The 14,628-nt window shown below is 38.9% G+C and overlaps 1 protein-coding gene and 1 long non-coding RNA gene across 4 annotated transcripts; one reads left to right on the top strand and one right to left on the bottom strand.

Annotated features, from left to right (window-relative positions):
* Positions 1-3,519: 3,519 nt before the first annotated feature.
* LOC138630081 (uncharacterized) lies at positions 3,520-8,888 on the bottom strand. Its single transcript, XR_011311615.1, has 3 exons — positions 8,775-8,888; positions 7,231-7,369; positions 3,520-3,977 (listed from the first exon to the last, which is right to left on the bottom strand). It is a non-coding gene; the product is annotated as an uncharacterized lncRNA (long non-coding RNA).
* On the top strand, positions 8,436-12,314 carry serpinh1b (serpin peptidase inhibitor, clade H (heat shock protein 47), member 1b). 3 transcript variants are annotated; one of them, XM_069714116.1, is made up of 8 exons: positions 8,438-8,531; positions 9,176-9,207; positions 9,862-10,011; positions 10,159-10,351; positions 10,477-10,744; positions 10,858-10,956; positions 11,072-11,304; positions 11,403-12,314. In XM_069714116.1, exons 3-8 carry the CDS (start codon positions 9,893-9,895, stop codon positions 11,703-11,705), a joined length of 1,215 nt encoding a protein of 404 aa, XP_069570217.1. In that variant the 5' UTR covers positions 8,438-8,531; positions 9,176-9,207; positions 9,862-9,892; the 3' UTR covers positions 11,706-12,314. The 3 variants fall into 3 exon arrangements, with proteins under 3 accessions (XP_069570129.1, XP_069570217.1, XP_069570038.1); XM_069714028.1 differs by lacking the exon at positions 9,176-9,207 and having other exon boundaries at positions 8,436-8,531; XM_069713937.1 differs by lacking the exon at positions 8,438-8,531 and having other exon boundaries at positions 8,860-9,723.
* The last annotated feature ends 2,314 nt before the right edge of the window (positions 12,315-14,628 follow it).

Genomic DNA, 14,628 nt, shown 5'->3' with positions numbered 1-14,628 from the left:
TTGTCCCGCGGTGAAGTGAGTTTTAGGTTGGTTATTCACTCCGGATCCAGCGACGTGTTCTTACGGACGGACAGTCGGTTCACCTCCAGCCCTCGCGAAGGGAGGGATCGTCAATAAATTACCATTTGAATGACACAAACTCGATTTCGCTTTGACTTTGCCCATATCAGCGGCAAGTACGCTAAAAGGTATGATAAATTGCTTTCGTGTAGCACCTCTTGTTTTGATAGCTAATGTGCATTTAATTAACACCGTCGAAGATAATTTATGTTTTTTGATAACTTTCAGGTCCTGTGACCCCGAAGCAGTGGATTGTATTACTACAATGGGCAAATAAGAAACACTTTTTGTTATTGTTTATTTTATGCACCCTGTATTTTATAGGCAGGCCTATATTTTTTTGGGGGGGGAAGAGTTTTCCATTTCATGACCCAGTGATTCCAAACCAATGTGGCCCTAAGGGTACCAAAACATTATTTGACAAAACGCAACATTTAATTTAAAAAAAAAAATGTTTCTGTTTCATTGTGGTGGTGTAACAGACTCATGATGGATATAAACTCTGCAAAAGTTCACAACAAAAGAAAAAAAATTAGTAAAGAGGATTTCATTATGGCCCTCTCTGTAACAAAAAAATGGATGACGTAATGGAAAAGTCTTTGTGGACAAGGATTTAAACTCTGTATCTGTATTGCAAATCTGTATTACAATAGTTGTAAACAACTAGGTGTGATCTGAGTTTTTAAAAGTGCATGAAATCACTAAAGCAGTTCCTAAAGACCAACTAGGTTAATTTATCGTCAAAGTACAGGGACGTCAGTCAAAAACACTACAAATAGCTTATGTAATAGCCTAAATCTGCCAGTGGTAACAATGTGGAAACTATCATACCAAAGCATGGCTAACATGTTAGAAGAATAATCTTGAGAAATTAGATTAATAAATGTTCTAATTATCCTGGAAACTGATTTCCATCTTTACTGCAATAATTCTCAGTACTCACTTACCTTTCATAAATTGTGCAGAGCAGCACTGTACTTGCTTTGATGTTGTAAAAGTGCCCAGCAAATCTAACAACCCATTTATTTTAACTTCACTGCTTTGTTTCTGCAGATCTCTGATGGCACATTTGGGATTAAATTATAAAGCCCTGACTATTTAATGAAGTACTAATTCACACATTGGTGTAGTGACACCATTCAATGTCCAATGTTGAGCATCAGATTTTTTTGGAAACCTTGTGGTAGTTCTGGTTTTAACCAAAGGTTTTAAAGCGCCCTCTGGTGTTAAACTGTATTTTGACTTTCCAAATAGTGATGTGCAAAACATTTTTGAATGTGTTTTTTATTTGCAGAGGCATATCTTACTGAAAGAAGTAGTGTACAGCAGTTTTGTGTGAAGAACTGAGAATCACCACCAACGCTTGCCTTTAAGTCACCATGCAGTGTCCCGTGGCTGGGACCATGACTCTTCTATATAAAGGAAAGTTTGATTCATGTAAAAACGCCATCAGAAAGATTGGTGTCCTATTTGACCACTGTAGTAACATCATTTTCCATTGGTTTGGAGTCACTTGGTCACATGATTGGGAAGCTGTTAAAAATACAGATTCATGTTTTTCCATAAAAATCTTCATTTAAAATCCACTGAAATCTGGTAAAAACAGGGTTTTCCAAACCAATGTCCAATTGTATTAGACCTACTATACAAGATAAATAAAACACTTATTTTTTTGTCAAATTTAAGCATCCTCACTTTTAAAGAATATTTGTATGGAAAATGTTTAATGGTTCTGTCTTTTAGTTTGTTGGTTTCCTGCTTTGAAATGACTTACGCCTTGTGTTTGTCTTGCTTTACTTCCTGTGTTTTATGTTGTGTTTTTCCCACCAGTTCTCATGCTCTCCTGTGTCTTGTTAGCTCATCAGCACTCACAAACAAAAGTAAGTAGCTCTGCCTCTGCCTAATGTCTGTAACAGATCATCATGCATATCCTTGTTTCACCATCAGTTCTCCATGTTTACTCACTGTGAATGACTTTGTTAGTGACGTGAGGTAGAAAATATGTCAACAGCCATGTCTGCTTTATATGTTGGTTATTTTTGATTACTTTTTACACAGCGTCACACTAGTCTTATTTGTTTTGTTTTTTTCCCCAATCAATCTGTTTTGTTGTTTATTCTCTCAGATTAAATAAAGAAGGGCGTCCCCTTTTGTCATGTTACATTGTTTTGCTGGGATTGTTGTCCACTTTGCCAGGGACTCTACTTTCATGCATCACTGGATTAAATTAATCATGGTTCAAATACATATCTTCATTTCACCAGGCAAATAAACAAATAAAATCTTAAAAACAAAAGGCTTTTGTGCACTTAATGTTCTCCAAGTTTAGACCACATCAACACATGGCCTAACAGATGATTCATTAAACAAAACTCATTTACTGATTTTTCAGGAAAAACACCATTTGCAGTCACGATCAGAGACAGCATGTGATGTCAGCAGTCCCTCATAATCGATCAGTTGACACACTGTGAAACATTTATCCCCATCCTGTTAGCGCCACACTGCTGGTGGATGGCGTCAACATGCGTGGAGAGGCAAAGCGGCGAAGGAAAGAATGAACAAAAATGTGTTTCCCTCCTGAGGAAATTGTTTTTGTCAATTGGAAAATATCGAAAGACATCGGAAAAACACACTGTGCTGACTACAACGATCAAAATTAATCACTCACTGAATTGGAAATCCAGACACTGCTGTGCTGTCGAAAAGTGTCAGCTGACAACATTTTTGGTGTTAAAAATTGTTTAATTACAATGAATTGATCATTTGATGGACATTTCCCGTGGACCGTAACATCATGTTTTCCTTACCTCATGATTTTTCACTCGGCCACACACATTAAATATCAAAGCTTATTTATTATGTACAGCATGAAGCAATATGTTACATTTTTGTTTTATATCTTCCTGTTATCCTCATGTCATGAGTTTATTGAGTATTATGTAGGATAAGTCGCTGTTACAGCACTGCTTGGAATTTTGTGAACCTGTCAGAATTTCCTATATTTCTACATAAATATCACCAAAAACATCATCAAAATCCTAAAAGGAAACCAAATACAGTGTTGGATTTTCCAACCATTTTTGGATCAGCTGCATTTAATTGACTAAACTATATGGGCATCCCTACGTCAAGTTGTGGTTGAAAGGAGTAACAGGTCACATTCATTACCATGGAAACAGTCAGTGCACTGATGTTGCCAGATACATGATCTGATGGAGATGAGGATGACGAGCAGTGCTTGTGTGTGTATGCGTGTGTCCGAAGACAACTTGCATAACAAGGTAAACTAATTTAATTTGATGATCTTGAAAGATGATAAGCAATATTATACAGTGGCACATGACAGGTGAGAACAGTCATGTCTGCTTGATTAGTTCTTTTAGTTGTTTCATACACATCAACAGAGCAGTCTTTTTTTTCAGTGTAAGCCATCTGTTTTAAAAAAAAAAAAATTAAATCTTATTTATTTCCTTGGCTTTCCATTTAGTCAGATTCATTTGTTTATTCTCTTATTTTCTGTGATTGTTGTCCAGTTTACCATGTGGTGATATCCAGATCCAACAGACTTAAACTATAATTCAAATATATCACCTATCTCACATCCATGTAGTCACTAATACTGACACACACACCTTGACATTTTCTCTTCATGCTTCGACACATGGGGAAACTAGGAAAATGCTCCTCTCAGGATGATTTCCTATGTTTGAAGTGCCTCAGCCGGGCTTCCCTGCTCCTCTCTCTGCATGCTGGCATTAGTCTGCGGCTCCAGCTGTTGAGCTTTGTTTTGAACTCCACCCATTTTAAAATGTCAAGCAGCATCCACAGGCAGGAAGGGTAGGATGGCTGGTAGGGTTCTTCTCTGCAGGTGATATTGCGCAGCACAGCAGGCTCGGGCAGAGTGTTGAGACTGTCTTAAAGGAGACAGAACTTGACAGAGCATGAGAAGGAAACATGGAGGAATATGTGAGAATACCAAACTAGACCATCAGAGTATAGTCTAAATGCCAGACAGTGCTCCGGCCCGTTCTGACTTTGAAAGGCTGCTGGAATTTCAGGGAAGAGTATGATCTTTTCAGAGGCCTCATATCAACTGTGGAGAGAAACTAAAACATGAATTACTCAGAACAATGCCTTTAGATCTCCTCATGGACTGGGTTTGAACTTCATTTATTGGATTTGAAACTGTTTATCCAAAATACATGACTACTAACCCACAAGTAGAAGCCAAAAAGCAAACGCTGTGCTACTAGATGTCATGAGTCGCCATTGAACTCTTGAATGTTTTAGTTTTTGGATTTCAATTTCCTTTTTGTTTTGCCACAGACAAATTATAAAGCTAGAAAAAATGATTAGATAATGGATGATACTTTAAGATGTCTGGAGAGCCACTAATTAACTATCAATAAAACAACTAAGTATCCTTATTGTCTCTGCTTCTTACAATATTCTAAATATTTAGCATTGCTATGCAAGATCCCCGGCTTCCCTACAAACTGCAAGTGTTGGTGAATATCTTTGATTTCTGTGCAGACTTTCTGGGGCTATTGCATTTTTTACATTCATATTTGTTGTGAAAAAGAAAAAAATTGTAATAGTCAATTTGTACTTTAAGATGAAACCTGAAAAAAAAAATTGACATTTCCTGCATTAAGAATAAAAAATTAATGTTACCTCAATCAAGACTTAACATTGGTGGCCGTTGAGAAAGATTAAAAAATGTTCCCACCAGGGGGCATGATCATGCTATATTACACCCATTATAAAGATCCAGCTGACTCATTTTACTTTCGCTGAGTTCACAAGTTACAGTTACAAAATAACGTTTTGCAATTCTGCAAAAGTGAAAAAAAAAATAATCTGCAAATTTGGTTTTATTTCCAAAATGTGCATGTATCATGTGCCTCTTAGTTAATTAAGGTTTTTAATATTAAAAGATAAAACAGGTGCATTGTATTAGTTTGTTGTCAATTTAGAGAAATAAATAAAATAAAATAATAAAACATTTTTTTAATGTTAATTAAAAACTGATGCTTAAAGATCATACTGTTAAATACAATACAGACAGATTTGACGATCAAACTCTTGACAGAAATCTGCTGAAAATCCATTGTGCCTTGTTTTGTTTTTTGTTTTTTTAATCTAGATGTATTTTATGGTTACTTTTTAGTGAATAGAAGTGCTGATTAAGAATTACAAGAGAAATGCTCTTTGTAAAGCAGCAGTTGTTTATCTGGGATATTTCAAATGTGTCCCTGTACCACAAAGGTCTTCCTACAGAGCATGACTTTTCAAACAGGGCTATTTTAAAATGTAATCAACTCATAAAACATTACTTTGTGTGGGGAGTACTTTTCAATCTCTATGTCAGATAACACACACCAACAGATCAAAAATTGTATGTAAGTACAGTTACAGCAGCCTGCTGCACTCATATACTCAAACCTCAGGAAGTTACATCAGACAGCGGAGCAGAAACATTTTTTTGGTCTTGCGTCATGCTCTTGTTGGCAGCTGTGCTCTACTTCCTTCAGAGGGGTCTTTGTGCTCAACGCCAATCTCAGTGTGGTGTCATGTCTTTAGCATTTTGTGGTAGTATAACTTGATTACAACCGAATGCTCTAAGATATATTTATTTGTGTATGTAATATACATAATCTATCAAATTATTTAAAAAAATATGGGACTTTTGAAAACTTTGAATGATGTATAAAACATGTTATGTCAATGTAGATAAATGCTGTTTTAAGGGAAGGTTCAAACTATATAGATAGAATATTTTATATTTATATTTAATATTTTTTACTGCTATTTTATTGCTATTTTATTGTTTTTCTATTATTCTATTATTATCTTATTGCTTCTGTATGCTGCTACAGTGAAAAAAAATTCCCTTCGGGGATTAATAAAGTAACTACCTAACCTAACCTAACCTAAACTACGTGGGTTGAACCTATGCTGGAATTAGTAAACAATTTTGGGCCCCCATGGAAAGTATAGCGGAGGAAGCTACGGTGATACATCTGGAGGAGATAAGCAGGAAGAAAGATGTTTAGAAAACCTCCCAACAGGTGGTGTTTGTTTTTTGTTTGAAGGACTAACACAGATGGTGGGACATTAAAGTCACTGAACTCCTCTGTTTGTTCACAACCACCATATGCTTCTCTGATCAGCAACTTTATTGCAACTGCAAAAAGAACAGGTTAATTTTCATTTTTATGGATTTCCATTCTTTACAAAATGGAAGTTATGACTAAGCTTTACAACACTTTCTACGAATATAAAAATCATGTTCTCACATTTTCCAGTTAATAACTCTAAAAGTTTGATAATCCTGTTTGTGAAAGTGTTCGTATTCTGTCAACCATGATTTATCATTTAAATCCAAGTGTATAAACTACAAATTAACTGAAGTTCCCTGAAGAAAATACAGTGACTAATGGGTGCTGATGCTGAGGTTAGTGTACTCATGCAATGACATCCAAATGTTGCATGGGCTCCTCTCCTGAAATAGCATTTCTTTGCTCTAGCTATGCTCCACCCTCTGAGCTCTGCTATACTCTTATATCCAATTCTATTGAACAAAACAGTGCCTGGTTTCTGACTTTACTTACTGTCTTTTAATTTTCAGTTGCATCATTTTGTGCGATTTTGTGCTCTTACATTATGTTATACTGTATCTTAAAGGTGAATGGATCACTCAATTTCTGCATGTGTTTTGTTGTGGTTCAGAAAAGTTCTGGAAGCTTCTGTATGCCCACACAGAATTTAATAAGGGCCTTTTCTTTGGAGCCCACATAATAATTTAGTATCACAATCATATACTTTACTTTTGATTATTAACTGTTAAAATGTCCCTTCATCACACAAATATACAATCTTTGTAATGTTTCCAGCCCACAAGCTTCCTTTTCGTACCACCTCTAAATGTCTGTGCCTTTGTACCAGCCAATGTAGACAATAACATAATTTCAATGGAGATTTGACCAGACTTGCTTGATGCTGGAGTTGCCCTCACATGCTGAGGAATTTCAGTGTTCACTTTTTCAGAGTGAGGAGGTGGGACAGTGCACAAACTCTTAGGTTGTCTCCTTTGTTAGATAGTATATTTCAGCCATTTTCTATATGAACTGAGATCTGTGTCTGCATCTTCTGGTTTGATAATACCATGTCCTGGTTGTGGAATCTCTCTGGGGACTTCTTCTTCCTCAAACTTCCGAAGAATGTTCTGGATGCCTCCCCCGAGGAGCCACTAACAAAAAAGGCAGGCCATTCATCTTGGCATGTCAGGACAACTTAAAAGGAGCTGTAAAAGAGGAAGACTGGTAGAATTGCTCTGCTTGGAAAATACTTTGTGTCCAGCACTAGGATCAGTATTTTATAGTACACACAATCCAGGATTGTAACTTATCAAATGTCTCGCTCTGTCCTTTCACACTAGATATCAATGTTGTGTTGATTTCAGTTTTTTCTTTACATATCTTAAATAGAAGAAAATTACTTCTATGATTAGCTTTGTACGACTTTGTTATCATAGTACAGACATAAACAATAATCTAGTGAGTTAAAGTAACGACTGAACAGCTTTGTACAAGTATGGAAAACTTATTTTGTTAAAATGTTCTTGAACAAGGTAATAAATTAGTCCCTGATCAGGACAGGACAGTTTTTACAACAGTGGTCCTCCACAACACCCTCATCCTTTAGCCTCACTGCAAACTGCAGCTGAGTTGGACAGGCGTGGCAGTGTGGGGGTTGGGGCAGCACTGGAAATCCAGCAGCTCCTGAGAACCATGAATCCTTCTGAATTAAACTTTTGTAGCTCTAAACATTTCCATTTGAAATTAAAAATTAGTGTAACAAGGTCAACTATACAGCAACATACTGCTTTTCTTCTGGTAGCAGTTGGAAACAATGTGTCCATTCAGGGACATCCTGTTTGTTGTGATTGCAGGATGGTGATGTTCCACAGAGACTCACGCAAATTTGCAACAACTGTAAAAACAGATTTGGCATACCACATATTTAATGCATAGGAATGTAATTGAGAGTAAAACACAGAGATTAATCTTTGTCTTTTGCATGTGATGAAACCTGGGTTAAAGATTGAGTCAGCCAGCAGCATTAGGACCTAGAGGAAATCCTTTGTGCATCAGAATCTGAGACCGACCATGAATCAGGTTTTCTCTGAGCTTCTGTCTGTAGTTGCCAGTTGTGGGACAGTGTTGAAGCTGACCCCAGACCAGTGCTAAGGAGTTAAAATCCGCCATTCCAACTTTCAGTCCACCCTGTGATTTCAAGGGGGACGTCCCAGCTCCCAACTTCCCGAGGAGTTACAGACGCTCTCATATCAATATCCCATTCCCACTTCTAGAAAGTTCTGTCTCAGGATATAAAGAGCTCGAGAGTGTTACAGTTCAGCAATCTACAGCACACAACTGAGACAAAACCCTGCAAATCCGTGCCAGGTAAGGATTAGGACATCACTGTCTAAATTTCAAGGAGGACTGTAGAGGGTGAAAGGGTTGCTTCGTCTTTACGGCTTCAAGTTACAGGACAACATTTTTCTGTTTTAACCAGTTTTAAATGTGCTGCTGCCTCTCCCGCTGACTAACCTGCATACTTTCAGAGAATACTTTATTTACAGGAAAAAACTGACTTCTTGTCAGAGCTTAAAGTTTTTGTGCAATTTATCCCAGCATGATACTTACTTTTTGCTTCTTGCCTGCATCTTGCTGCTTTTCCAACTGCATAAATGCATCCAGTTTGATCAGAAAAGTACTGCACATGCATCAAATTTAGCTTTTTTTTCTACCTTTAATCAACTTTTCTATGAGGCTCAGATTTTTTCCTCTAGAAATAAGTATGTTATCCCGTGGCACAGATGATTGGATGAAAGTTTTTTCTGGGTCACACACAGCCAATGAAAAGAGTTTACGTGTCTGATTTTGAATGCCTGATGAGTATGGCAACCTAATATTAAATGTTTAAACTTTAAGGGTTCAAAACTGGGACAAAAAAACTTTGTACATAGAGTTTGTCCCCGTCAGAGCCTGACTATATTTTCACTGCCTGCTCTATGGAGATTATACATACACCTCTTGTCTTTCAGAATGAAAATCGCAGACATCAAAACATCTGAAGGTATCCCAACATGAAAGTCATTTCTGCTGTTTCACAAATATGCAAACACAGAGATGCAGATGACAACATATCTCTGCAAGAGAAACAGGATGCCAGTGCAGTTGGTTATTTACAGCCTCAGGCTGGCATTTGGCCCTTTGTTTGAACAAATGAAGGAATGAGTTTGATATACACGGCACATGCCCTTCTCTGGCTCACAAGATGGCCGAGAGTGCTGCTCATGTAAAAGTATCAGAGACTGCACTGCATGTCTCACATAGTGTATGTGAATGATTTCTGATCCTGAGGTGATCTTTTCATCAGTTTGCAACAATTACACTAAATGTAGAGAAGTGAGAGGCATCATATTTCAGCTTCCAGTCAGCACACTCAGCTTCACTCAGCTCTAGCTGTACAGTTGGGCCTCTAATTGCTGCTGACGTGGCGAGGAACATGTCTGCCTCAAACTGGAGGCATTCCCAAGCTTCTTTGTGGGCTGAGCCAGCCCTGGCCTACCTCCACAGCTTCACATCCCAAGTATATTCTTCGTCATGGCACTTTCTTTGAGATAACATTTTTATGAATCCATCCAGTTCTGGATATGTATTTATTTTACAAACTCCCTCTGGTTTCAAAGTGTTAACCCTGTCATTTTCTTTTGTTCCTGGCACACAGGCTGCTGCAGCTGCTTGTGGAAACAGACAGGATGTGGATGACAAACATTGTAGCTCTTTGTCTGCTGGCCATCCTGGCCTCTGCAGAGGACAAGAAGCTGAGCAGCCATGCCATCAGGCTGGCTGATAACAGCGCCAACCTGGCATTCAGGTTTGTTATTGATTATGTATATTATCACAGTGGTTCACCTGTAAAGTGCTAAAGTTTTTCCCTAATTCTCAATGATTTTCCATTTTCATTAAACACCTTTCTGCCAGAAAACACACAACAATACTTTTCTTGTGAATTTTGATTTAGCCTCTACCACAACATGGCAAAGGAGAAAGACACAGAGAACATTGTCATCTCTCCTGTGGTGGTGGCCTCCTCTCTGGGGTTGGTGGCTCTTGGTGGAAAGGCCTCCACTGCCTCACAGGTGAAAACCGTCCTCAGTGCTAACAAACTCAAGGATGAGCATCTGCACGCAGGCCTGTCAGAGCTCCTCTTTGAGGTAAGTTTACTCATCTACCATCCATTATAGTTCTGTTTTGGGATCACAAGAGGCCCAATCTTAATAGACCTTATTAGCCTTCTATATGTTGCAAAATTATCACGGTTTATGTCGCCTCTTTCCAGGTGAGCAATGCCACACGCAACACAACCTGGAAGATCAACAACCGCCTGTATGGCCCCAGCTCTGTCTCCTTCGCTGATCAGTTCGTAAAGAGCAGCAAGAAGCACTACAACTACGACCATTCGAAAATCAACTTTAGGGACAAGAGGAGTGCAGTGAACTCCATCAACGAATGGGCGGCCAAGTCAACCGAAGGCAAGCTGCCCGAAATAACCAAGGATCTGCAAAACCCAGACGGAGCCATGATTGTCAACGCCATGTTCTTCAAGCGTGAGTATAAATGTTGTCAAAGCTTTGTCAGCTTTTCATTTGTGGTTATAACCAAAACATTGTATAATGTCAGAAGCCAGGTGTAACTGAGTTTTCCATGTTTTCTCCCATAGCTCACTGGAATGAGAAATTTCATGATAAAATGGTTGACAACCGTGGTTTCCTGGTTACCCGCTCATTCACTATTGGAGTTCTCATGATGCACCGCACAGGTGAGTCTCTACATCATCTCTTCGTCTGATCTTACTGTGTCTTCAAAACTGATGCATGATTCTGCTGACAAGAATGCAAGCATGATAGGCTATCTGTTGTGTCTACTCTTCGAAGGTCTGTATGACTTCTATGACGACACAGAGAACCGCATCTTTGTGCTGAGCATGCCTCTGGGCCAGAAGCAGGCCTCCATGATCCTCATCATGCCCTATCACTTGGAGCCCTTGGAGCGCCTGGAGAAACTCCTGACAAGGAAGCAGGTGGACACTTGGCTGAGCAAGATGGAGAACAAAGCAGTAGCCATCTCCCTCCCCAAAGTCTCTCTTGAAGTCAGCCACAACCTGCAGGTAGTTTGTTGGCTCAATATAAAGTCACAATAAGGACATTTAAACATCAACTGTCAACCCAGTGTGTTGAACAAGTCCCGTCTTTCTGTGTTTTCCAGAAACATCTGGCTGCTCTCGGCCTTACCGAGGCTGTGGACAAAGCCAAAGCTGACCTGTCCAACATCTCCGGGAAGAAGGACCTCTACCTTTCTAACATCTTCCACGCATCAGCCTTGGAGCTGGACATCGATGGAAACCCGTACGACACCAACATCTTCGGCACTGACAAGCTGAGGAACCCCAAACTGTTCTACGTGGATCACCCCTTCATTTTCCTGGTGAAGGACAACAAGACCAATTCCATCATGTACATCGGCAGAGTGGTTCGACCTAAAGGGGAAAAGATGCGTGATGAGCTATAATTTTAATGTCCCAAGTCAAGTTGATTAGCTTTATCATTTGTGAAATGTTGTCAGGAAACAGTGTTTATTTTATTCTGGTATGACTGTCACCTCAAGATTACATTCCAGTAGACAATCTGTGGACTGAATATCTGAGCAAACTGGTACACACACAAAACCTTCCCCAGACTGAGAACTTCTCTCTAAATGTCTCAGCCCCTTTAAGTCTTCTTAATCTCACAAAAATCACAAACCTGTGTCCTATTTGAGATTTCCGTAAACAAACAGCAGTTGCCACCTTAGACAACATGCTTATATTAAGTATGATCTTTTTTTCTTTACGTCCTGTTTTTGCCAGTGTTGGTTCGACCAACCATGTGCGTTTTCTTGCATTACCTTTAACGTTTAAAGAAAAGAAGATCTTTGCACGAGCATGTGTTTACACGTTTGTCTCACTCCTTCCCTTCTTTTGTCTCCGGTCTGCACTGAACTGTTCCTCTGCATGATCTGACCTTGCAGTGGAAACTTGACAAATGCTGTGTGATTCGGTTGCTGCAGGTAAATTTCCACAAAGAGGTTGCTGGAATTGTGTGATTCTGCAATATCATGTTCATTTTTCAGTAAAAATAAGACGATATTTGGGTGGCTGTTTTATTTTTGAAAATCCAGTCTTGAACTTCCTCCAAAGACAGTTGAAGTCCTGTGGAGTGTTGAACACAGGAATGTGAGCACGCTAGTATGAACATCACAAGGATAACAATCTTTACAGCTGGCTGGAGGCCAAACATTTCTCCAGGTCTGGAATGTCACTAATCTGCTGTGGGTAGCTAGCCAGAGAACATTGTGGTTCATTTCCCGAACTACTGCTGGCCTAAATAACAAAGTCAGTGGGATCTTTGTTGGGACGTCCCAGTAGAGGAAAGGCAGATACACTGCATTGCAAAACCTGGAGTGTCAGGTTCTCATGGTAAGTAGAAAACTCAATCCGCAGCAGGGCAAATAAAAAGGTGCAGCTGCAACACAACAGATGGCACAGAAAACAATCAGTAGTTGTAAATGTGCCTTTCATGCAGCCCAATCATGATTTGAACACCTGTGTTTTGCATGCATCGCAAAATGTCATCACAGAAATATGTCAAAGGCTGCAACAACAATTAAAACTGCACTCTTGCAACCTCTTGGTGCAACCTCTTGGTGGGAAATGAATGCCTTGGACAGATTTCCACAGAGAACAATAGCACCACCCTGTGGATACAAAGAGTGACGGATCCAACTGCAGTGTAAGGAAGGCCAAATATTACAGGTGTTAGAAATGGTCGATTTAGTTACTTTATGTGGTTGTATTTACAGCGACTTTGTAATTTGCATTGCAGTAATAACACACAAGACAAATGAACACATATCAGGTACACATGTTTCTGACTGACGCTGCTGTTGTTTTTTTACACCAAGCTGGAATAAAGCCTCACCTCTAACATTAAATGTGATGGGATTTAAGGAATGTTTTCCAAATCTAGAAAAAAATTATTAAAACTTAAAAATGAATTAATAAAAAGGTTTTACAAGGTTTTAAGGTTTGTTTCACTGTTCAATTAAATTACTGAAAATCACATCATGTTTGGGGCTCAGGCCAAAAACATACATTTGAAAATACATACTTCTGCCCAACAACATTTTTTATAATGTTTTTTTTTTTTTTATGGGTATTCTTATACCTGTTTGTTATGGAGCTGCAGTGAACATTTGCAGTTAACACTTGCATTGACGACCAAAAAGAAGTCAATATCAATAATCCACTCACTGCTCTATAAATCTCAATTTGAACAAACGCAGATGCTCTTCAGCCGCTGCACAGCTCCCATACATCATACTTCTGTGTGTCCAACCAAAATTTCCCTCTTAGTTTTTAAGTGAACGATAGTTGAAATATTAGCATATTGAATTGATGTTGAGAATAAAATTGCTGTGAGCCGGCACACACACAGATTGTTTTCTGTTGACACATTAAAGGGAGGTTTCAAACTTTTTCAATTTAAAGTTGTCAAAATGCAAAAATGTTCAGAAAATATCCTTCATAAATACTTTTCCTTCACATCCTTTATAATTCAGTATTACAGATCTCCTATTGACAGTAAACACGTACAGCAGGAGGGACATCTCTTTCAGAAACAAGCAATTCACTACAATGTAGTGCTGAAATCAAGTATTATAATTACGTGTCACTGGAACAACATCACTGAGTTCTTTGGAAAAAGATAACAACAGAAAATAAAAGACCATTACTTTTGTTCGTACAGTACTTTCCAGGAGCTGTCACCCTCTGATTAGTGTGAACTAATTAAAGGGTGAAAGGGTAAAATTAAATTGTAGGAATGGGTTCATATGTGCTTGATCATCTGCTCTAAGACTGTAAAACTTAAAGTGACAAAATGTTCTTTTTCTCTTTTTGTGAATTATATACAATAGCAGCCTTTGCCTCCAACTTTGGACGGCTAATAACAGATAATATTCATCCATAGTTAAGTAACAGCCTCGGCTCTGCAATGCTATCATGAGCTTTTATGACGAACTAAAAACAGACATTATCACCAGAAAAATAACATTTCATTCTGAAATAGGCGTTTTGGGGCGTTCAATCTTTCGACAGGTGAACTTCTGGTTGCCCTCAAATAGGTGACCACGCAGTGGCCAGTGAGTGCAGAGAGGAGTGAACGAGTGCATCCTTTCGTTAAGGAGTGGCTGCACCTTCCCTGCGATTCTGGCAGCAGGTACGTAGGCAGGTAATGTGACAACTCTCATTACATTAGCACCGTTGCGTTCTGCTGCGCTGGCTCCGGGCAGATTAGCCAGTCGATGGACAATCCTCTTAAAGCAGTCTGCATTAAGCCACAGTGAGAGGCTGGGTGCTGCTCTCTGTCCTCTGCCTGCCCCTCCCAGCTCTTTG

Source organism: Brachyistius frenatus, unplaced genomic scaffold, assembly GCF_029030835.1.
Source record: "Brachyistius frenatus isolate BFR_SWC_R1_liver_20210118 unplaced genomic scaffold, ASM2903083v1 Contig_1, whole genome shotgun sequence".
Taxonomy (NCBI): Eukaryota; Metazoa; Chordata; class Actinopteri; family Embiotocidae; genus Brachyistius; species Brachyistius frenatus.
The sequence above is the reverse complement of the archived record's forward strand: the minus strand, read 5'-3'. Positions and strand labels throughout refer to the sequence as shown.